The sequence below is a fragment of the Heterocephalus glaber genome, unplaced genomic scaffold (genome assembly GCF_053883595.1).
Source record: "Heterocephalus glaber isolate CG9 unplaced genomic scaffold, H.glaber_assembly_v1.0 deba00001720, whole genome shotgun sequence".
In the NCBI taxonomy this organism is placed as follows: domain Eukaryota; kingdom Metazoa; phylum Chordata; class Mammalia; order Rodentia; family Bathyergidae; genus Heterocephalus; species Heterocephalus glaber.
The window spans coordinates 63765-89105 of NW_028258433.1; the positions used below are offsets into that span (position 1 = coordinate 63765).

The window sequence follows — 25341 nt, forward strand, 5'->3', positions numbered from 1 at the left end:
AGAGAGACAGATTCAGAGGCTTGGCCCTCAAAACACCTTGATTTCAGACTCACAGTGACATAGAAAAAAGACTGGAAACAAATACACTAAAATGTTAACAGTGATTATCTTTAGGGGCCGCGGATTTAGCTCAGTGGTTCCGGCGCCTTCCTTGCAAGTGCAAGGTCCCGAGTTCGATCCCTGGTACCAAAAAAACAAAAACAAAAAAAACCAGTAATTATCTTTGGATGGTAATTTTATGAGTTATTTTCTAATTTACCTTGTTGTAGTTGGCAATTTTTCTAGAATGACCATGTGTCATTTTATAATATTTTAAATTATTAAAGTTAAAGCTCAAATTATAAAGCACCATTCATTTAAATTTGAGGAAAACTATATACATGTTGTATTTGATTTATTTTAGTTTTGTCCTCGATAATAGAATAAGACATTAACTGTCCCAATTAATAAAGTTTTATGCTTATTAGGAATTCTCAATGGGTGTAAAACATGCAAAGGAGAAAAGTTAATTATATGGAGACAAGGATTTCTTACCAGCATTAAATTCCTCTTCTAAATAAAGTTGCTGAGCTAGATACTCAGCTAGAGACTATTGGGATTTGATCATTACTTTCCTTCCTCCCATGAGTCTATATTTTTGTCTCTTTTGTGAACTCCAAAGTAAACACAAACACCAGGAAATGGTTTAATCCATTTAACTAAGCTGTAAATCCTTTATGTTTAATTTACTGTCTCCTTAAACTACCATTTTCAATAAGGACTCTGGCTTAAAAGTTCCTACAGGAAATGGTCAACATCAGTATAGTCATTTCTAGGCTACTGAAATGCCAGTTCCAAATGAAAATAGAAAAGGCTAATTTAACATTGTCTTTTAGTTTCTTCTTCCACTTGCCTCTTTGGATCCTTAAACACTTGAATTTATCACAACTATTGGCCTCTAAAAGCCAACTCCAATTTCAGTACTGAACCCACTATAATTCTGTTCAAAGATGTCAGAATTTCAATGATTTGTGTCTATTCAAACACAATTTAAAATATATCATTTGTATGACAGACAGTACTGGCATAAATGCACTGCATTTGCAAATGAACTTGTGACTGGAGGCACACACGCACACACACACACACACACAGTATTCTCTGGGCTTATTAATAGTATATTTCCTCTGCAATCTGCTTTAAGGAAGGACTGAGAATAAACTTGCCTGACATAATACAAACATATTTTGTTTTGTAGGACCATAGATACAAAAGAGGTCATAGTTCCATTAATATCACCAGTAAAACCACTTACTACTCCCGTAGGATACATTTGTCATTGTCACAAAATTAAAAATGACTCCTAAACACAGCCAGCACTGCAGAGTCGTTTCCTGCGACCAAACTGGCTGCTTGTTGAAAGAATGAGGAAGAGCTGCTCCAAAGGCTGCCTGGCCTGCAGCTCAGACACAGTGACCAAGGATTTGTGCCAGTGCACAACTAGGTAAAGGTCACACTGCCCTCGCCACACTGCACTCTGGGGGCTCAAAGCAGTGACAGAACTGGCATAGAATATGAGGTTTGCTCACCCAGTGGGAGTATCTGGGCTATCTCTTCAGGGCAAAAAGTGGGCTCAGACACAGGGAAAGATCAAACAGGACCCTTGCTCAGAATGGAATTATGTCTATTTTTAAAATGTGTTTTTTCCTTTTGAAATCTGTAATCGGACTGGCACAAATCAGGCACACGGACAGAGGTCCCAGCATGCTATCCTCATTCTGCTCCATTTCAGCTGGGTGTTCCAGGTTCAGAGTAAGTGCGTGACCCCCCAAATTTAGGGAGCTTTTCATTTTTTTTGACTTCAAAGGGGTTCAGGAGTTGAACATCTTGTTTTCTAACACAAGTACATTTTTAAATAAACTTTTTCCTGATTTCTTTTTCCTTTATTTTAATTTCCCTTCTAAATCCTGGTCTTGAGGAACCATATTTATTTATTTGTATTTTCAAAATTTTTTATTTTTTTTAGTACCCATTTGCAGTATATAATGATTACATTCTCAATGGAGAGTTTGTATGTGTAAATAACATATGCTAATTCTTCTTCTTTCCCCTCCCCTCCCCTCCCCTCGCTATCCTCCATCTCTTTGTTCCCTTCCCTTTTGCAAAAGATTTAGCTCCCTATTTCCTGTTATCTTTTATTTTGCTCTTTGCTTATATTTTAGATTTCTCCAACAAGAAATAATGCGATATTTAAACTTGTATGTCTGAGTTACTTTACTTGACATTATGGTCTCAAGGTGTATTCATATTCCTACAAATAACTCAAGTTTATCCTTCTTATGGCAGAGTAGTACTTCTTTGTGTATAAATACACTTACATTATCCATTCATCTATTGATGGACATATAGGCCACTTCCAAGAGTTAGCTATAAAAATCATGCCGCTATAAACATGGGTATGCATGTATCACTATAACATGGTGTCTTTAACTCTTTTAGGAAGATATCTACAAGGGGAATAGCGGGGTCATGTGGAATTTCTTTTTTTTTTTTTGGTACCGGGGATCGAACTTGGGTCCTTGCGCTTGCGCAGCAGGCGGCGAAACCACTGAGCTAAATCCCCAGCCCTACATGCACTTCTTTAGAATGTATAAAAATGAAGGTACATGTTATATATATTTATTATATTTAATATGCCTAGAGTATATAAAATATATTTATGATATGTAATTTTATAAAATAAATTCAAGAACTCTAACAACTCTAATAATAAAGAGAAATAACTTAATTAAAAATGGAAAAGAGGTCTGAATAGACATTTTTCCAAAAATGATGTATAAAGTTTCAGTAAGTACATGAAACGTTATTCAACATCATGAGCCATCAAGGAAATACTAATCAAAACCACAGTGCTATACTACTATACCCCACTAACAGGGCTACAACAAAACACACACACACACACACACACACACACAGAGTTACAAGTGTTGTCAAGGATGTGGAGAAATGGAAATCCACATCCGTTGTTGATGGGAATGTAAAACGGTGCAGTCACATTGAAATACAGTTTACCAGTTCCTCCAGTGATTAAAGACAGAGTTACCATGTGACCTATCAACTCCACTCCTACCCAAGAGAATGAAAACTTACATTCACACAAAAGTTGCACACAAATTTTTTTTTTGGGAGGGGTACTGGGGATCAAACTCGGGACCTTGCGCTTGTGAGGCAGGCAGTGGAACCACTGAGCTAAATCCCCTGCCCTGCACACAATTTTTATTGGAGCATTTTTCAAAGTATCCAAAAAGCAGAAACAACTTAAATGCCTAACAAGTAATAAAAGGATAGGTAAAATATGGCGTGTCTATACAGTGGAATATTATTTAGCAATAGAAAGGAATGAAGGGCTGATACATGATATAATACGGAAAAACCTCAAAATACTTTGCTAAATAAAAGAAGCCAGTCACAAAAGACCATATGCTGTATGATTCTGTTTATAAGAAATATCCAGGAGAGGCAAAACTATTGGGAGAAAAAGTAGATTGATGGTTTCTTGTGGCTGGAGAAATATGGGAAGGGAAGCATACAGAGGATATGAGGTTTCTTGTGCCATAATGAAATGTTCTAAAATTGATTGTTATAAGAATGGTTGTATGTCCCTGTCAATATGATAAAAAGCATTGAATTTTACATTTTAAGTAGGTAAATTTTATGATGTATGAGTTATATCAGTGAAACTTATTTTGAAAGAAAATAGAGCTTTGGGCTCTCTCATAGAATGGTTCCTGGAGATCATCCGTGGCTCCTCACCAGAGAGTCCTGACCACCTCTCTCTCATCCCAATTCACATTCAGGCTGGGCATCCACAAAAAATGAAAATTTTCCCTGTGCCAAAGGCATCATGATTATAAATGTCTTTCAGTTACCCCTGGAACTCCCAGGTCAACAGTGAGCGTAGTAAAACCTCTCTGCCTTCATGTAGACGAAGTTGCTTGCCTGATGTGTCTGAGTAGTGCAGTCCACGTGGAATGTGCAAGTCAGTATTTCCTGTGAGTCATGAGTGTACATTTGACTATAAAACACCTCAGATATTATTTACCAGCTGAAAAATAGAACAGTTTCCACCACTACTGGATGCTCACTTTCCAGATTCAAAAGTGATAAAAAAGAAAAACAATCTCCCCGGGGTTGATTTACGGTTATCAGCTGCTAGATTCTGCCATCAGAACAAATACTTCTAACTTACACAAAGATTTCTGTTAGAGCAAGTTAAATGAAGAAAAGTTATTGTGTTTCAGACTGAAGTGCTATCCTATTAAAAACCGATTTGTGTGCTGTAAAACAAGCAATGCCTCTTTCTAACAAAGCACTTTCCCTACAACCTATCTTTCCTCAGAAAAAGACACGGTTTTCATCTTGTCCTTTAAAGCTTGACTGTATCATTCCAAACGGTGGACTGAATAGCAGAAGAAGAGAAAGGGGGAAGAGGAGTCAGACAAGAGAGAGCAAGGAAAACAGTTCCCCCTCTCTCTTTCCTTTTGCATCATCTGTGAAATTTGCTTCTTGGAATGTGAGCTCCAGCAGGGAATCAGGATAACCAATCATCATCTCTGTGTGACCAGCAGAGGGTGGTCACACAGCGCACAGTCAGCAGATGTTCCTGGAGAAGATATCAGATGAGGAAGAAAAAAGGAAATCAGAACATATTATATAAGCATCATTGTGCATAAAGCCTAATACAGGTACTTAAAAGTCCTCATAGCCTAGCTGGTTGGGCATTCATGCACACCCCACACACAGGAGTGCTCATGTTGATTAGAGGCAAAAGTACTAAATTTTGCCTTAAAGGCAAGTAAGGACATCAAAATAAACTACGTTGAAGATCCCAGTATGAGTGGAATAATGGTTAGATGGTAACTCTGATGAACCCTAGGGTCAAGAAAGTCAGGGCTTCTGTGTGCCCTGGGAATACACCCAAAGCTGGTTGGCTCCTCTGGGTCCTTCTCCCCAGATGACTGACCTCAACCAGATCCTCACCTTGATCTCCTTTGAGGCAACTCAAAGAAGAAAGAGAAGGAAAAATCAGGAAAGATAAAGGCGGGAAGGGAAGAATGGCAAGAGGAGAGAGGTAGGGAAATGAAACAGAAATAAAAGAGAAAAACACAAGAAAAAAGCTTCAATAAACTAACTCTTCCACTGCTAAGAGTCTGGGTCATGTCTCAAGTTCTATGATTCCTCGCACTGCCTCTGAATTATAAAACTGTGAAGGGACTATTAAGATACCCTGATACTGCCTCTAATAAGAAAACTGAGGCCCAGAGTGGAGAGACTTTCCATGAGCAGAGAAATAATATTAATAGCTGAGCCAAACCAAACTAAATTCAGGTTTCCTTATCCTACACCAGTCTCTCCCTCTCTCTCTATCACATCTGAATCTGATCCTGGCACTGCTGCATGACTCGGGACCAACAATTACACCTTCAGTTATCCACACAGTAGGAGACATGATGGTCCAGAGACGGAAGTAACATGGAACTTTCTGACAAAGCCTAGCAATGCGAAACAACAGAATGCTAAGTTCCACAATGTGAACCAAGCTCAAGTCACTGGATCCCTGCTTAGCTTTCTCTGCTGTAAGGTACTGGAAACTCCACGAGAGACTCTGTAATGACTACCTCCAAACCAACAACCAAATGAGAACATGCCCTGATTCATAGAGATTTAGGAGGGAATTCTCTCTCAAGTACAGGGACTGCTTGGTCAGAATTCTATCCACCTGGGACACTGGGTTCTCCTAGAGCAGCCTCAGTGTGTTCCATCCATCAGTACAGTGTCCCCTGAACATGCCTGTGAAGTCAGGAGCCAGGCTCTATCAAGGGCTGCATTGATGATGTCTGCTACTATGGGACTCTGAGATTCACTTCTTCATCTAGAACATGGGACAGACAATGCCCTATTCCTAGACTCATGATTTGTTTTGCATTCATTTACAGTGTTCATGTTAGGCATAGGATACTGACATTTCACCAGGGACCAGGCAAGGAAGACAAGGCAAGGAGTGGAAGAACTACTAGAGGCTAGACTGGAGCAGTTGGAGTTTAGAATGGAGGGGGTGCAGCCCCTGCTTGCTTCTGACAATTGTTCCCAAGTGGGAATGTGGCTCAGTGTGGCTAGAAATTGTAGTTTTTAAAGAACATAGGAAATCAGATTTTTCACTCTTCTAGTTATTAAATATTGGCAGCCAAAAGTACTATGCCTGCCAATCTATCCTGAATCTGTTGTGCACACTTCCAGTTTGCAACCCTGCACTGCACACAAAGGTCCAAGGAAGCCAGGGTAGAAGCCAGGACAAGGACATATTGGGAAGGCCTGGGGCCTCAGAACCTGGACCCGAAACTTGATTTAATCATTTACCAAGTATGAAACCTTGGACATAGTACTGAATTTCTCTAACTTTTCTGTAATAGACTGACAATAGAATTTAGCTCATTGGGTTGTGAAATTAGCCTGAACCAGATATCAATAAATGATAGTGACGTACATGTTATTTAATGAATGTCAAGAGTAGAAAGGTCCAGAAGTTTTACCTCATCATCTCCTAAATAGTTCATTCCAAGTTTGGATAGCTATAGATCTTAGAAAGGGTTTCCTTATGTCAAGCTGACATCTGTCTGTCTTGACTTCTGTTCTTAGTTCTTCGGCCAGCTAACTGTAAAGATGAAGTTTTATCTCTTTTATATAAGAAAACTCGAAAGGAGACAGCACACTTATGTCTTCTATTTTCCCAACCAGTTATTTACTTTTTTAGATTGAACATTTCAGTCCCTTCAGTTGTTCCTGCCAAGGAAAATAATAAAATGATCCAATTATTTAGTACTGACAACCCTATTAGGCAAGTACCCATTTTACAGAGGATGAAATAAAGTTTAGAAAGGTTTTGGAATTTGCTTTGAAAATCTTAATTTTCATTGCTTCTCTTGAAGTGTAAACTGAACAGCAAGACTAATACCACCTTTATTCTGGACTCCAAATATTTATTAATGCAGCCCAAGAATGGATTCATTTTCTTAGTGAATGAAGTCAGCTGAAAGCCTGAAATCTTTCCCAGGTATACTTTGTCAGCCACAGCTGACACCAAGAACAGGAATAAGGGAAGGCTGCCCCTTCTCATTATTCGTTTGCAAAATTCTACTGGAAGTCTGAGCTAATTAATAAGTCATGAGAAGTTGATAAAGATATACAGATTGCAAAGAAAAAAAAATAAAACTATCATTGTTTGCAGATAATGTGATCATCTATACAGAAAATCTGCAAGAATCAAAAAAAATTCCTTGATGCAATGTGAATATAGAAAAGTTGCAAGATACAAAGTTAATATACAAAAGTCAGTTACTTTTCTATATACCAGGAATAAAGAAGTGGAATTTGAAATTAAAAATGAAACTATTTTAGATTAGTACTTCCCAAAATGAAACACTCTGGCATAAATCTAACAAAATATGACAAGAATCTATACATATAAGAAATACTGCACAACTACTATGAGAACCAAAGAATTAAATGAATGCAACAATGCTTCATGTTCACAAAACATTCAATATTGTCAAAATGTCAGTTCTTCCTGACTTGACAACTTGATCTATAGATTTAGTGCAATCCCAATCAAATTCACAGATGTTATTTTATGGATTGTGATAAACTGATTCTAACATTTAGACAGAGAAACAAAAGAATCCATTATCTAAGGTGAAAAACAAAATTGGAGGACTACAACCCAATCTCAAGACTTAATATAAGCAGACAATAGTCAAGACAGTGGTATTGGGGAAAAAAAACAAAATCAAGAAAAGACAATAGACAGCCTAGAAATAGACTCACATAAATATAGTCTACTGATCTTTGACAAAAGAGCAAGTGCAGTTCAATGGGTCAAAGATAGTCTTTTCAACAAACGGTGCTGGAGCAACTGGATATGGACATGCAAAAAAAAAAAAAAAGGTATAAACACAAACCTTACACTCTAAAACAATGAACTCAGAATGGATCACAGACCTGGATATAAAATTCAAAATTATAAAACTCCTAGAATGTAGAAGGAAACCTAGATAGCCCTGGGTATGGCAATGACTTTTTGGGGTTGTTTTTTTTTTGGTACTGGGGATCGAACTCAGGTCCTTGCACTTGCGAGGCAGACGCCAGAACCACTGAGCTAAATCCCCGGCCCTGGCTTTTTAGGTAAAATATCAAAGGCACCACCCATAAAAGAAAGAATTGATAAGCTGGACCTTATTAAAATTAAAAACTTCTGCTCCACTAAGGACAATATTGAGAGGGTAAGATGACAAATCAAAGACTGGGGAAAATATCTACAAAAAACACAGCTGATAAAGGACCGTAACTGGAAACACACACACACACACACACACACACACACACACACACACAGAAAAACTCTTAAAACATCAACCCCATTCAAAAATGAGCCCAAAACTTTAGCAAGTATCTTACCAAAGACATATAAAATGGTAAACAAACATATGAAAAGATGCTCTACATCATGTCTGAAACTAAAGCAATGAGCTACCACTGTACACCTATGAGAATGTCAAAATTCTAAAGAGGGACCACATCAAATGCTGGTAAGGGTACTGAACATGGAGGAACCTTAAGTGGACATTACTAAATGGAAGAAGCCAATTTAAAAAGGCTACATACTATATGATTCCAACTGTATGAATTCTGGAAAAGGAAACAGTAAAAAAGTACAGTGATTGCCAGGAACTGGGGTCTGGAGGAAGGGATGAATAGGCAGAGCACACAAGATTTTCAGCACTGTGGAAGTACTGTGTACGATAAGATCACGAGGGACACATGTCATTATACATTTGTCTAACTTCATCAACAGCACAACAGAGTGAATCCCTATTAACTACGGATTTTGGGTAATGAAAGTATCTCATTGTAGATTCATCAGTGTAACAAATGTACTGCTGTGGAAGGTGAGGTTGGTAATGGGGAAGGCTTTGCATGTTGGATAGGGGATATATAGGTTATCTCTGTATGTTCCTTTCCATTTTGCTGTGAACCTAAGACTGAGCTATGAAACACCTGACCCCCAACACACATACACTAACAGAAGAGAGTGCTACTTCATAGGGTTGTTGTGCATAGTGCTTAGGAGGTGTTCAGCAGAGTAAGACATAGCCAAATGTTAGCTATTATTTCTTATTAATAATTTCTCCAAAGTCAAAGACCTAAAAAATATCAGAACAGGGATTTGAAAACAAACCAAAGCTCAGGTTCTATTGTTTCAAGTACAGCTTATTAATTGACATTTGATGAAGGAAGGAAGGGAAGGGGGGTAAGCCATAGATTTTGAATTGTACAGTTAGCTATGATTGCTGCTAAATGTAACTCAGCAAAAGTGCATCCAATGACAGAATAACAATTATTTTAAATAGCAAAGGAAAATTTTAAGAGTATTAGAACCACAATGAACATAAAGATAAAAATAGATTACCTCCTCATAACTTTAATATTGTTAAAATCAGAAACAAAGCCTATTCATTTTAAGGGGATTTTTTTTTTCTGAAAAAGTCCCTTGCTCATTTTTCTTAAAAAATTACTTGAAGGAGATTTTTTAAAAATCCTGAAAACCATAAAGTTTTGACCCACTATTTTTCATACTTCCTGGCTGTAGGGGAAACATGAGAGCACACGATCGACTTTATCGCCTTTGGACTTCACTGTCATCTTAAGATTTCATAATTCTACCACAGTCTTTGGCTTTTCAAAGTCTTAGATTGTGTCCAAGAGGCTCATTCAAGACCAAGTTCATTCTGATTATTTTTGAGGATTTATGTAGTTCTATTAATGTCTGGTGATACACAATTATGTTGTTGCTAGAAGGTCTCAGCAATGTGGCTCTAGAGAGCTGGCATGCCAAAATTTTCTGGCATGGAGCCTGGGGAGCACTAGGAATTGTTCTCTTTCTGAGGGAAAGGCCTAATCATTGGACAGGTACCATCAAGTGCTAAGATGACATTCCTGGGAACACACTGAGTGAACACAAAGACTGGGGTGAGGGTTGAGACATGCAATGTGTCTAACTACCAATACTTCCACCAACACGAGTGGCTTCCGTCCCAGCCATATGTGTTTCCATATTACAGTCAATGTCCCTTAGTGTTTAATGACAAAAATGTTTTTAGAAGGGAAATGTGAAATCACAGGGCTTAACAATATCAAGAATGTCTTCCATCAGTTTTTTTTTTATGTAGCTGAAAAGGAAATTGTTAAGAGTTAAGTTACTCTTTTCTAAACTTTCACCATGTGGTCCTAATCAGCTGTCCCTCAGTGATGGATAGAATGCATAATCTCTTTCATGCTTCAGCCCTAGAAGGAGCACATAGCCAGGATGTAGAGGAGTGTGTTTCCCAAGGAAAATTCTTTGATTTGAACCAACATCCAGGCATATTTTAAACCTAGACATACTCATTTCTCTTCTTTCACAATTTTATTTTAACAATCCAATAAAACCTGACGTTGTACCAGATTTTTGATGACTCTATATGCAGACAGGCCAGAAAATTCCTAGGAATACTTTACAGAAGATCCTTTGAAGCAGAATTTTGTAAATGCAAATCAGCCTCAGACTGTTAACATTTCAGGAAACCCAACTGGGTTTCCAGATTTGTAGTCCAGAATCTGATAGTTCAAACTGGATGCCCCAATGTGTTTATCTGTCCCCTGAGCAAATATATCAGGTTAGAATGTGAAAAGAAAATCTGACCTGTCACCCAGCCTGTCTGTACTTACAGTGGCTCAAGTGACCGCTGTGTTTGGAATCACAACCTTTGGGACAAAACATGGAAACCAATTCTAACTGGAAAGTTTGTACTCCAAGAAACATAGGTATCAGAAAATAAGTAGGAGCTATGTGGTAGGGATGGAAGCGAAGTAAGTACGAGAAGGATGGGGAGAGATTCTTTGGATGGGCAGGGGAAAGGGACAATGAGAACATGTTGAAAGCTAAATATCTACAACTCTACAAGTTAACCAAGCAAAGGTTAATGTCAGATTTCCTAAGAAATCTATCCCTGAGAATTCAGCCAGCTAAAGGTAGCTAAGAGTTCTTGCTTGTTTGTTCATTTCAGTTGGTTTATTCATTGTTTTCTTCAACAAAATGTAAACTGTTTTAGTCCATTTTCCCTTGCAGGAGAATTCTGAGGAATAGAAACTATACTTTCTCTTTAAAGTGTCTCTGACAAAATTATAGCATTGACTCCTTAGAAATACTATAGAGGTTTTGACAGTCATGCAATGCTCTCTGCTCATCATGATTGCCGCTTTGAAAACATCAGTACCTCCTCTTCGATCTAGGATGAAGAACTCACAGCCTTCACATATTCCACCTCAGAAGTGTGGCTCTCTACATCATGGGGTAAGTGGAAGCAGCGAGACTCTATAGTCAGTCTACACATTGCTACCTTTGCTATTCAGGTCCCTGCTTGTTATTTTGGCCACATTTATTGAACTTGCTATATGAGCATGGCAAATTGGGCATCATCCTGCCAGGCAGTGTTGGCCAATCAGCTTGTCTGTGTCCCCAGTTGTGGCAGATCTAGGAAGGAATCTAAAGAAAGGGGGTGATGGAAGAACCTCCATGCTCCGTGCATTAGTGGGGTCCTCATTAAAGACCACTACAACAGATGACAACACAAAGCTCTTTGGTATCAGGATTTGCTTCTCTAAGGTCTATTACTTAGAAATACAGTCTGAAACTAGCTTATTATTCCTTAAAAGAAAAAAATTAATTTGAGATTTAAAAAAAAAAAGTAACAATTATATAATCTATGTTCTCAAAGACTAAAACAACAAGTAGGTCATGGTCTGAGGTCAAGAGCTCAAATTGCAGTGCAGGGGAAATAGCCCTCACCTGGCTTTCTGACTTGGACCTGATCCTGGCTTGTCACTCTATGACGTGTCTCTCTAGTGTAAGTCAATGAAGTTGTTTCTTATATGTAAAATGGAGAAAACAACAACTCAGTTTCTCACTGAGATAATGGTATAAATGCTCTTAAGAAAATCTCAAGTGCTGTACAAATGACAGCATAGACTCCTCAGAACATCTGCATTGTTAGGATTATTACTTGCTCAGGGTCCCATAGCCTGTTAGAAATTTTTCCCACTAAATCCTTTATGTAAAGCCGTAATTATTATTCTCTCCCAGAATACCTGTGTTGTTAGAAACGCTACTACTTTTTGGTTACAGACACAATGTGTCAGCTAATTTTTCTAGCTCAAATTAGGCTGTTAATGCAGATCTCATTAGTTTTACGCATATGGAAAACCAATGGAAAAAAATAACTGTTTTTGAAAACACTCTAGCCTATTTAATAGACTTGGAAAGAAAAACAATCAAGATAAAAGAAGAGACAGTTTCTTTTACAGGGAATAACTAGAGATACTCAGCTATACCCCTACCCTATTTTTTCACTTTCTAATTATAGTTCTTCAAGAGAAGACATTCTATTTAGGTAGCTTCTAAAGGGACTAGAGAAGGGAGGAATAGGTTATTTCACAATAGGTTAATTTTACAACGTAGGAAACTCAACATGCTAAGTTCAAAGTTTTGCTAATTAAATTGAAGATATCAACAAAATATTAAATACCTTGGAGATGCCATGTAAAAACTCTCCTGATCACTTTTCTTACATTTCAGTCACAATTCATATATTACAATAATTTTCATGAAATTCTCTAATTTTTAGAAAAGGTTGGCCCAAAGCCAATTTCTTGTGCACACCAGAACATCAGAAAAGAATGATGAAAGTGCTATTTTTTTCTCCAGAGGGGATAGCTGGATAGCCCTAACATTATCATTGCTCTAGAAATCTTTTGAAATTAGCAACAAATTAGGGGTAGGGCAACTACATTACAGTTTTTTCTTTATGACTTCAAATTTTAAAGCTTTAATAACAGGGAGATTCAATTTTTCAGCTATCCAATTCAAAAGCCACATGCCCAGACTACACCAAAGGTGTACCTGGAAGGATGATGATGATGATGATAATGATGATGATGATGATGGTATCTTCACGTTAAGAGGAATTGAGTGGAACAAAGCTCTACCTGTCTAGGGAACTGAGAACAAACTGCCTAATTGTTCCTTGCAGAATTTGAGTGTCACCCTGATTCCTTGCTTCCCCTCACCCATCAGACATCTAATCAACAAGGGTGATGGAATCCCTCAAATCTACCAACTCCTTTCCCACCACCACTATGGCAAACTGGGATTGCCATCTCTCCTGCCTTGGTGCACACAGCAGCCCTCTAATCGGCCTCCTTGCCTCTTCCCATCTCCTGCCACTGAGACTTCGAAGGGAAAATCTGACAACCTTCCCTAACCCCTTCCCCATAGCCTCCCAGAGCCTTGCTGGAAAGTGGATTCTTGGGCCTTCACTTGTAAAATGAAGAGAGTAGAACTTCACTGGATTGTGGTAAGGAATATATGGCATAACATAAACAAAACCATTTGTTTAAGTGAAGAGAAATATAACAAATGTAGGAAGTTATATTAATGTAAAATTTAATTTGCCAGACAATTGAATCAACTAAAGGAGTTAAATATAACTACTTAAGTAAAATGATTTAATGGATTATACTAGAGGTTTGGCAGATTTATACAAGCTGCCGTGATAAAGTGGCCATATTACTTTTTCTATATACTAGGTATCAGATGTTAATATCCAAATCAGTGCATACGTGGAATTGTGACTTTTATCCAGCAGCAATCAATAATGTCTAAATATGAGTTTACTCATAATCCACACACTGGATTTGGTGATATGTAGACAAGACTATAGACTATCAACCTGCCTTTTCAAAAGATATCTAAATACTTTGTCATATAGTTTTTTTTATAAGAAAACTAAAATAAAATGCCAGCATATCTGGCAATGTTTATCAGGGATAGAAATCCTCAAAGAGACCAACATGTTCTGAAGTAAATATTCAACAGTAAATAAGTAATAGTGAGTTAATATCTAGTGAGTAATCACAGTCATATGGTAGAAAATGGTTGGAGTTTTATTAATCCCAAAGACAATGCTCTGAGTTATCAGAAACATGTATTGTGCCCCTGAACTAAAACTAACCTGTAATGGAGGTGTTCAATAAAAATGGAATCAGAAGACAAAATTTTGTCAGAAAGAAAATTAATAAAATAATGAAAATGACAATACATAACATGTTAGGCTATTTGAAAAAGTTCTAATTGTTTAATGGATCATGTCACATAATAAGGTGAGATTAAGAACACACTACTAGAAAAAAGACAACGAAATAGGCATTACTTTTCATAGTAGGATAGCTGCAGGCACACAGCAAGTGTTCCCTAAAAATCAGATGGTTAATTAGCAAATAAGATTCAGGATGCTTTCCTGTGACTATTGCTGTTGTCTCAAATCCCTTTTACTATTCATGCTATTCAAAAATATTCAGTCCCATTCTATACCCTAACAATTTTTCCAGCGAACTCATATAATATTCATATTGACTATAAATACATGTGTGTCATAATAAACTATGAAATACAAAGCGTCTCACAATCCTTCCTTTTCCTAGAACAATCTTTGAAATAGACAACTTCCTGGTGTCTAACAAATTATGCAGAAATTTTGAGATATTGGGACTTATAACTTTATGCTACTGTTAGGACAGTCTGTTTAGCAGACGTGACAAATCCATGGCACAATGACCATGACAGCCCCAAACCCATAACAGACATCATGACTGTCCCACTAACCCTAGAATTTATGATCAAAATCAATTTAAACAATATATTCCACACAGCATATGTTAGCCAATTCATTTATTAATTTAACAAATAGTGAATTTTTGCGGTATGCCAGACACTACTGGAGAGGCACATTGCAGATAGAAGTAATCAAGAGATATGGACCTTGCCCTCTTTAAATTAGATTAACAATTCATCTGACAGTCAAAAGTAATGGTTGTTTGCTAAATTTTCCCTTTGTAGGTGAAATAAAAATGATTCTAAATAGCTAAGTTTCTCTTCCATTATAAGGAAGGATTGGTGTGAGTAGGCTCTGGACTCCCTACCTGCTGGGTCCATAATCCTGGCACATCTATTGAAGAAGATACATGGAAGAAGAAGTGAACGTTGTTTTTTAGAAAAAAATGGCTTCTTTTATTCACGAGTGTCTAAGCAAGTTAGACTGTGATAAACTGATGGAGAAAGATTTATGAGAATGTTAGTAGGAATGCTTTCTCTCCTATTCCCTCAGAAAAACGGGAAGTCTCTAGGACCCTCTTCAAAGTGCTTTCTTTTTTCCATGAGTTGGAAAGAACATGAGACACCATGGTACTAGAAAGAGAAAGCAGATGGTTGAGTACATGATTTTTTTTCCTCATTACTATCAGGCATTGTGTCTTCTTTCCCCCTGAACTGCCAAGTCGCCTCTCCCAAAGTCTCTGTTCTTAATTCTGCACCCCCTCCACACTGTCCTACTTTCTGTCTTCCACCCTCTCTTCCCTCCTGTGGAGATGGGCTGACTTCCTGTGCACAATTTTCCAGCCTGCAGCCTACTCTTCCGTGTAGGTGGGCTGAGGCATCCCTGTGAGGAATAACTGCTAGGGTGTTTAGTCCCTGCTGTTAGCTACCCCTGGAAAATATTGTCAGAACAGAGATTGAGGAGCAGGGACATAAAAGTGGCTCAGTCAAATCAGGCTAACAAGCCAGGTGAGGTGGTACACACCTGCAAGCCCAGTGTCCTGGGTGGCTGAGGCAGAAGGATCACAAGTGTGAGATTGGCATAAGCAACTTAGGGACAAAGACTCTGTCTCAAAAGTAAAAAAAACACTAAATAAAAAATAAAAAGTGCTCAGGACATAGCTATGTGCAAAGACCCTGGGTTCAATTCCCAGCGCCAGAAAAAATATTGAGGTCGACAATAGCTGACAGTAGTATTATGTCAATATCACATCATGCAACTGTTCTGCTATCTCCTAAGACTAATCATGGATCTAGAGAATTGCATGTTATGCTCATTTAAAACATTTTCTACTCGTCTCATTTCAAAAATTCAAAAATAATTCCACCACAATGTTAAATCTATTGCACTACCTCCTGTACAAAGACCTTGTTCTTTAACTCACCAGAAGATGGACCCGCAGCTAATAGTTTTATTCATGCTGATAGATCATTGTCATTTTTAATGCCTACTAATCTTGCTTTTATGTTCACTAGATCTCCCTCTACAAGTTTTGGAAACTGGAACTAAATCAGGAAGAGCCCAATGACAAGCCACTTTTCTCATTCTTTCTCAAAGATTCCTTACTAGTGCCAGTTTATATTCTTTTAAGGATTTTTCATTTCTTCCCTTTGGGTATTACTTCATATATTCATTCTCTAAGGAAAGAATAAAATTATAATGAAAACGATTAATTTTTACCTTTTTGTTTTCCACTGCACACTGGCATGTGCCAAGTCTTATAGCATCATAATATGTGCTTAATGAACATGAATAATACACTATTATCAATGGGATCTAATTTTGTAATTGCTAGAAACAATAGCAACATTACACATTAATTTAGTTTAAAAAAATCGTACTGCATGTGTGTGTAATGATGAGGACTAAAGCCATGGCCACAAACATGCTAAGCACTCTTGAACATGCTCAGTACTCTACCACTGAGCTATATCCCTAGTCCAGAAAAAAAAAGACAACATTTTAAGGTTCTAACATATAAGAGAATGCAGTTGTGTTGAAGGACCAAAATCTTGTGTTGTATTTTGGGATTTCCAATAATTAAGAATTAGAAAAAAAAAGAATTAGAACTAAGATTCTACCATTCACTAATCATCCTACTGTGTGCCAGATACTACTCTAGATGTTGTGGGTTCACTGGTGAAATAAATACACACACATACTTCCCCTAGCATACAATTTACTGACTGGGTCTTAAAAAATTCTAGTTGACGAATAGTTTCTCTGGTGGGAGAAACTGAAAGTGTAAATAAGGACTAAAATGTATAATAGGTAATGTGAAATAGGAAGAAAAGGGGCAAAGGGGAAGGAAGTGGGAGGGCTAGGGGAAAGGATAGAAGGGAATGGGATTAATATGAGAAAATGGAAAAATAGGAACAAAATCTTTGTAAATAGGGAGGACTGGAGGGGTTGAAGGGAGGGCTGGGCAAGGGTGAAAAATAAGAACCAAGAGAGACTATGTAAAGGTGCAAATTTCCAATGATGAATGCCATTATATTGTATACCTAAAATGTACCAATGATTAGAATGCATAATCAATAATGCAAAATAGGAAGAAAAGGTCCAAAGGGGTAGGGGTAGTGGGAGGGGCAGGGGAAAGGAAAGAAGGGAAAGGAAAAATGATGAGAAATGGAAAACATGGAAATAAAATCTTTGTAAATAGGGAAGGGTGGAGAGGGTGAAGGGAGGGCTAGGAATGGGGAAAAAATAAGAACCAAGATGCATTATGTTAAAGGTACAATTCCCAATGAGAAATGTAATTGTATTGTATACCTAAAATGTACCAATAAAATAATTTAGCAAAAAAAAAATTCTGGTTGAAATTGACACTTAAGAAATGTGTTAAAATTGCATTCTTTAAATATCTACAGCTGTGGTAGAATCTCTTTCCTGGTCTTTCCTTAGGAAGCCACCTTACCAATGGATCAGGGTCAATGTATAACCTACTACCAAGCAATAGCAAATAGAATATAAAAAATGAAAATCTTACCACTAATAAATATATAGATCGCAGATTCGGTTTGCTTCTTATTTGAAGTAGAGTCAGGCAGATATTTGCACCTGTAGAAGCCAGTGTGGTTTGCCTGAGCTGAATTCAAAGTCAGAGTACTGCAGAATTGTTTGCTGTTCCTTCCACAGGCAGATTTAGTTATGGTCAGCCGTTTGTTTTCCTTACTCACAGTTTTAGGAAAAGACCATGAATGGGGTGCTTCACTCCTGCAGTCACAGATAAGAAAACAAAGCACAATCAAGGCTGGGATCAGGATTCAGCACCAGTTCCTAAGCATCCATTTTGCCAGTAGAAAACACTATCCTGAGGTTCTCTCTTACGTGTACCCATCATCCTCTTTCCAGAAAAAAATATGACGTTTTGCTTTTCTTTTCCATTCACATTACATAATGATTACATTCCTTGCGGGGAACCGGTACATGTACATAACACATCTTAATTCTTTCTTTCATTTCCTTCCCTCCCCTTCCCTTCTGGTCCCTCCATCTCTTGGTCCCCTTCCCCTTTGAAGAAAATCTATCTCCCTACTTCCTGTTATCTATCTTTGATTTTGCTTTTAATTTATATTTTGGGTTTCTCATATAAGATAAACCATGTGGTATTTAAACTTGTGTGTCTGATTTATTTCACTTAACATTATGGTCTCAAGGAGCATCTATTCACTGCAAATGACTCAAATTCATACTTCCTTATGGCATGGTGGTACTCCATAAATACCATATTCGCTTTATCCATTCATCTGTGGATGGACATATAAGCCGTTTCCTAGACTTAGCTTTGTAAACTGTGTTGCTATAAGCACGAATGTGCATGTATCAACAATACTCAGATCAAAAATCCAAAAATGTTTGAGCATTATCATTCCCCCATTGCCCCCTAAATGAGTAATGCTGTCCCCTACTTGGGAATCACCTTCTATGTGAAGCTGGATATTTGTAGCTGCAGAGTGCAGATCCCAGGAGACTCCTGGGTCTCTACCTCTTTACTCCAAAGGTCCTTTCTACTGTACCAGTGAATGAATGATTTTTGCCTTGGGAAAGGCAACTAGATTGTTCCCAAATCAAAACAGCTTCTTACCTGCATTTGAGAAACAGTGTCTGCCCTGCTTGCAAGACGTGCTGGGTGCCTTTTAAATTCAGCTCAGGACTTTTGAATCTTGAACCTGAACTAGGTCCTAGAAAACAAATTATTAAAATGTGTTATTTGCAAATTGCCTTTGCATCTTTTTTAAAGTTATTTTTCTTTTTAATTACATATGCAGAAGATACATTGAATACAAATTTCTCTTAGTTCACAAATTTTTCTAGTTCAAGTCTTGCTCACAAATATTATAGTTACTTTATATCAAGTAACCTAAATATTATACTATCCAAAAGCACATCTATTTAAAATGTTAAAATGCCACCATATTAATAGAAAATAACATTCAAAGCTCTCGAGATTAAATGTCATCTCCAGTATATTTCTAATATTGGACTTCTTTATACCAGTGTGCCTTATCTAGTGACATAGGCCTGTGTAATCTTTTTCTTGGATAAAAAGGAAATATCATACTGTACCTCATAATTATGTATAAATATTATGTACAAATATAACTTTTTAATTGTTTAAGAACATGAGTGCTAACTACCCTAATTGGATCATTATATATCATATACATGCATCAAATTATCATATTCTACCCCATAAGTATGTAACAATAACTTTTTATGAGGTAGAGAAATTTTCCGTGTCCTAGTTGTAACTATCATTAGTTTAGCAATTATATTTGTGGATCAGTCATTTTCCTTTCTGAGCTAGTTTTCTCATTTGGAAAATTAATTTTAGAATCTAAGTCAGTTTTAGAAGCCATTAGTTTGTCTTACATAATCTACAAGTTCTTTATGTAAAGGCGCAGTAAAAGGGAATCGTCTACTCTTATGTGCTATTTGACAAGTATATCTCACAGGGGCTTGCTGTGAAGCAATGAAATAGGTAAAAGTGCTTTAAAATCTATATGCGTCTTTATACAATACAGTAGTGGTATAATCCCAGGGAGTAGCTGTGTGACCCTGGACAAGTCACCTCTCTCTCCAGACCTCAGTTCTCTCATCTGTAAAACAAGAGACTGTACTAACGCTCTTGGGTCTCTTATCATACAGTGTGACTATCTCAATTGAATGATCCTTTGAGACAAAGGTCCTACAGAGGTTGAGTCTCCCTTGAAGCTCTCACTGACCACTCAGAAGACTACTAATTAGGATCCTTCTTGCCTTCTCCTTATCCCTCACACCCCTCCCCTCTCATCCCTCCTCCACCTCCTCCTCATCCTATGGAGGCAGCTGCAATGTCTGATGAAAGCAGGAGATCAGTGATCCTTATCAAAGAGTAGGGGTCGGGAATAAACTGCATCCTGTTATGGTTTGGGTTTAGATGTCCCCACAGAGCCTCATGCAGTCATAGGTGGCTGAATAGAGAGTGTGTGATGCTGGGATTAAGGGCATGTGATCACTAAACCATTTTGGTTTAGTGATTGGTTCGCCACTGCCCTAATCCAGGTGGTCTGGATAAAGTAAAAGGGGCAGGAAGATGCTTGTTGGTTCCCTTGTTGCTTTTGCTACTGTGTGGGTGCCATGAATTGTTTCTCCTCTCTGATGACCCTCTACCATGTGCCACCCTGCCTTGGAGCCAGCCAATTATGGACTGAAACCTCTATGAACTGTGAGCTAAATAAACCCTTTCCCCTTTAACTTTGGGTGTTGGGTATTCTGTCTCAGCACCAAGAGAAAAGTAAGACACCTTCCCACTTCTATCAGAAAATATTTTGCTTATATAATTGCAAAGAAGAATGTAAAGTGAACATTTTATGCTCTTCTGATGATACAATGATATAAATTAATTTTTTTTCTTTTGGTACCAGGGATCAAAAACTCAGGTCCTTGCACTTGCAAGGCAGGTGGCGGCACCACTGAGGTAAATCCCCAGCCCATAAATTAATATTTTAAAGTAACTTTTATAGACAATAGGTCCTGGTATCAAAGTACTACTATAATAGATAAAATGGCTCAAAATTAATTTCAATTCAAATGACCATTTCATACAGATCCAATTGGTCTATCAAAAACCCCAAGAGATCTGAGAACATCTAGTCTAGCCACTTGTTTTACAGATGAAAGAACTGAGGTCTGGACAGAGAGATGACTTGTCTAGGGTCACACTGCTACTCACTAGGATGATACCACTACTGTATTATATAAAGAAATATGTAGATTTTTAAAACATTTTCAACTGTTTTCCATGGTTGCCTAAGAGATCTAACTTGAAAGAATGATTTTCTATCCTAATGAATGATGTCCCTTTTCAGAACAATTCACCCATTCAAGTACACATTTTGTACTTTACTCATCTTTATGAGTTTTCTAAGGCATTATGTAGCTCAAAATCAGCAAGTTTTTCTAAAGCCACAGCCAGCAATTGATAACACCTACCCTGAAAATTTTCCAGGCCAGAAGAGTTTCTGCCCTTCGTTATGGTATGGAACTCTGGAGATTTAATTGGGCAATTGTTTCTATGCTGGGCAAGAGCAGCAAAGCTTCCTGTGGAAAATTCTGGCATTATTGGTAGTTAGCTCTGTGGTCTGGGTGGAGACGATCCAGGACAGCCTTTGGGAAGAAGGCTTCATTTTCATGGCTCAGGCACCTGAATCTTTGGTTTCTAAATCATGTGACTCTTAATCAGCAACCTAGAACACTGTACTTCTAACTCAGAGAATCTGTAACCTCAAAGAGAAGTGTTGTATTTATAAATTCCTTAAACTGTAAGTAAGCCCTCCTCACATTTTTCCCTGCACTCAAATGCTGTTCTCTAGTCCAAACACAACCTAAGTGGTGAGAAGACATTGAAAAAAAATAGGGTTATTAGAAATCCTGGGGAGATGCTAAGAAAAATATTGTGCTACATAATTTGTCTTACCTAACATCAATGTATTTTTCACTTGGAATGAGGGAACTAGATTAAAGTAGTAAATTAAAAGAAAGAAAAAATATAAGGAAACTATTATTTCCAAGTTAACTGGACACTGAGCATGTCACTGTTCTTCAGGAAACAGGAAACTTGGATCTCATAAAGATTAATGGAAACCCCAAGACTATAGCCTAACAGGAAAACTAAAATATATATATATATATATATATGCTTCAAATGCTTTAAAATCACATATTATACCTTAAAACATTTCTATGAGTCAGTTTAACATCCACATGCCTACCTGAGTAGTGAAGATTTTTCAGTTACATTTTCTGATCATCTACTATATATCAGACAGTCTTTTAAGTTATACATCTAAAAGTATAAATATGCTGACACCCATAAACATGTACATCTTCGCACCATGGATGGCACCAGTTTGCTCTTTTCACAAGCTCAGAGTCACACTGCCCATGTATATAATAAATCCACAGGACATTTCATTTTTAAGGGTGGAGCACAATAAGTTAACAATGATTTTCCCATTGTAAAGCTGGGGTGGGTGTTAAAACTTTCCACTGTTTGCCATGGTAGCCTAGAGGTCTGATTTGAATGAATGCTTTTATATCCTAATGAATGATGCTGTCCCTTTTCATCAAAGTCAACTACAGTATAATCATGAGGAGTATACACTTTATCAGAAAATTATTTAACATAATGGCAAAAAACTCAGTGCAGACCCTGAAAATGGGATTTATCATATACATTTTTGTTAGAAAAATCTGAAGTTCAAGCAGTGTGGACTAATTGCCTTAAAAAACCAACATATACGTTATTTAAACAATGACATTTTGTATTGATCCTATGTGAATATTCATTTTTTCCTGTTTTGTGTTGTCTAATAGGTACAATAGAACTTTATAACTGGTAAAAATCCCATTTTTCCTTCCTCACATATCACATGTCAGGTAGAAAGCCACCCTTGATTTCCCCCCTTTATTTCATTAGGCAAAATGGAAGACTATTTTTTCTTCAATAGGAAGAGTAAATTTTCAATCAAAGAAGGCTTTATTTCACAACTGCACTGAAAGCCCAGTGATTGAATCTCTTTCTTCAAAAAGCTCTTCAAAGCCACTGTGATGGATACTAAAAGAATGAACTCCCAGCAGAGGTCATTATGAACCAGACAAACTTGCTGTCACTTTTAGGGCTCAAAGAAGACTTATGAAAAGACTAGAAGTATCTTTAGAGAACTCCTATGTTTACTGATCTAAATAAAAAGTGTTCTTTCTAGTTGAATGCAACTTCAGGACAAGTCCCCTAGCTCCTTTATTTACTAAGAGCTACTCCTGTGCCCCTATTATATCAAAACCAAAAAGTTATTTTTGGTAAAAAAGGAGCTTTAGCTGAATATGATAAATCGTAGTTTGGTCAACAATGGACCACATAAATGATGGTGGTCATATATGCCTAGTGACATCATGGCCATCTTAGTTTATGTAAGTATACTCTATGATGTTCACACAACAAGAAACTTGCCTAAGATGAACTTCTCTGAACATTTTCCTGTTATTAAGCAACGCAAGGCTGTATATATCATGAAAAATCTGTTTTCCTTTTTTAAAATTTAGATTCATTTCTCTCTACAGCTCTGCTACTAACTAGTTCTCTTGTGGCCACGAGAAAGCCATTCTAAGCCTCAGCTTCCTCATCTGTCAATGGAGGAGGTAGATGTCCATTTTCATAATTCCTTCCAGCCTAAATATTATTCTGAAATCACAGCCATTATAACAATGTGCAAGTTAGAAGTCACATTTTTAAAATATTTACTGCTAGTAAGAAGACAGCCCAATTTTAAAAAACTGACTATGGACCTAAATAGTTTTCCAAAGAAGATGTACAAATAACCAATAAGCTCATGAAATGATAAAGGACATCCCTAGTCATGCAAAAAAAGAAGACTATCAAAAACACAATAATGTACTACTTCATTCTACTAAGATCACTTAATTAAAAATCAGACAATAATAAGTGTTGTGAAGGATGTAGAAAAATTAGAACTCTCATGCACTACTGGTAGGATTTAAGAATAGTACAGTCATTTTGGCCTACTGTTTTTGTTTTGTTTTGGTTTTTTGGTAGCAGGGATCAAACTCATGTCCTTGAGCTTATGCAGCAGGCGGCGAAACCACTGAGCTAAATCCCCGGCCCTAGTACAGCCATTTTGGAAAACAGCATGGCAGTTCCTTAAATGGTTAAACAGAGCTAACTCTTAAAGTTTTAGAAGACTGACTTTAGAGAAAGTCTTCCTTCACATTTAGTAACATTATTTATGTAGAAGTTATATATATATATATATATATATATATATTCCAAAAAACTTTCTATCCTCATTACAATCTTTAAAATTTAACATTAATTTTAAATCATTTCTAATGCATATTTTGAATTTTAACTATGTAAAAATGAGATTTCTTCAGTATGTGTTTGTGGTACAGAATGAATACATTCATTGTGGGTACATGTACACGACACATCTTTTTTACATTCCCTTCCCCTCTCCCCTCCCCCACACCGTCTCTTGGTCCTCTTCCCAGAACTGAGTCGCCGCGTTGTCAGTTATGTTGCTTAGAGTTCTCCGAAGAAATCTGCTGATGTTTCTTTTTCTATTAAAATTACTGATTTCTAACTTATTAGTTTTTAACTCAAAGCTTTGTATATTAGATTTATTTTAAATGAAAAGCATCTGTCTTTGATTTTGCATACTGTGTTCTCAATAGTGCATAACCCTATATGACAAATGGACTCTTTATCTAAATATAATTCCCCTGAGTATCATGTTTCTAAACTTTGAATTTAAGACCATGAGCCACTTACCAGGGTTGTGTGAGGTTGAATATAATTCATAAGGAAAGATTCCTTCCTCAAGAGTTAGCTTCTTAAAAGCTTAAATTGCATACTCTGAATCTCAGAGAACCTTTTTCACTGGTGCTGAGAGTGGAGGAGGGTGAAGAATGCAACTGAAATTTTCAGGACTACCAAGATTTGTGTTTGGGATGCTAATTCTTACAGGGCTCTGGTATCTAGCCAAACGTTCACTCTCGATCTTAACCTCTGTGTCATGCTTCCTTTAGGGCATGTATTTATCAGATAATTGGAAGTGGACATTATCACTAAATGGACTGATTAGAATCATTGCATCAAATGAGTCAGTGGTACTTGCTAAACTGATAGGGACAAGCAGTGCTGAAGGGCATTACAATGTTCATTTTTCTTTGATTTCTAGGACAATGGCCCAAGGCCAGAAGGTTTGCCTTCCATCTGCCAATAGACTGCACAGAAGATGTGAAAATCATGGGAATTTATATGGCATCAGAATAAACCAAGACCCACAATTAGCCATGATATTTTAAATACTAAGGGTTTTTCTTCTTCCAAAACAATTGGCCGTATTTATTTTTGGTCCTAGTACTCAAACTCAGGGCCTCACAAGTGCTAAGCACACATACATACCATGTACCCACACCCCCCAATTCCTACTTTTGTTTTTTAATTAGCCTCAAATCAAGAAAAACCCTAATGAAAGGATGTGCATATGAATCC

At 37.2% G+C, this 25341-nt stretch overlaps 1 protein-coding gene across 3 annotated transcripts in view; it reads right to left on the reverse strand.

Moving 5' to 3' along the window:
• LOC147821667 (vascular endothelial growth factor receptor 1-like) overlaps positions 1 to 25341 on the reverse strand; it is a 98484-nt gene that overhangs the window by 49689 nt on the left and 23454 nt on the right. For all 3 annotated transcript variants that reach the window (XM_087199544.1, XM_004854799.4, XM_087199543.1), the window contains exons 2-3: positions 18871 to 18967; positions 17773 to 17999 (exon numbers count right to left, since the gene is read on the reverse strand). In XM_087199544.1, coding sequence (XP_087055670.1) covers positions 17773 to 17999; positions 18871 to 18967 — 324 coding nt within the window. The remainder of the gene's footprint in view (positions 1 to 17772; positions 18000 to 18870; positions 18968 to 25341) is intronic.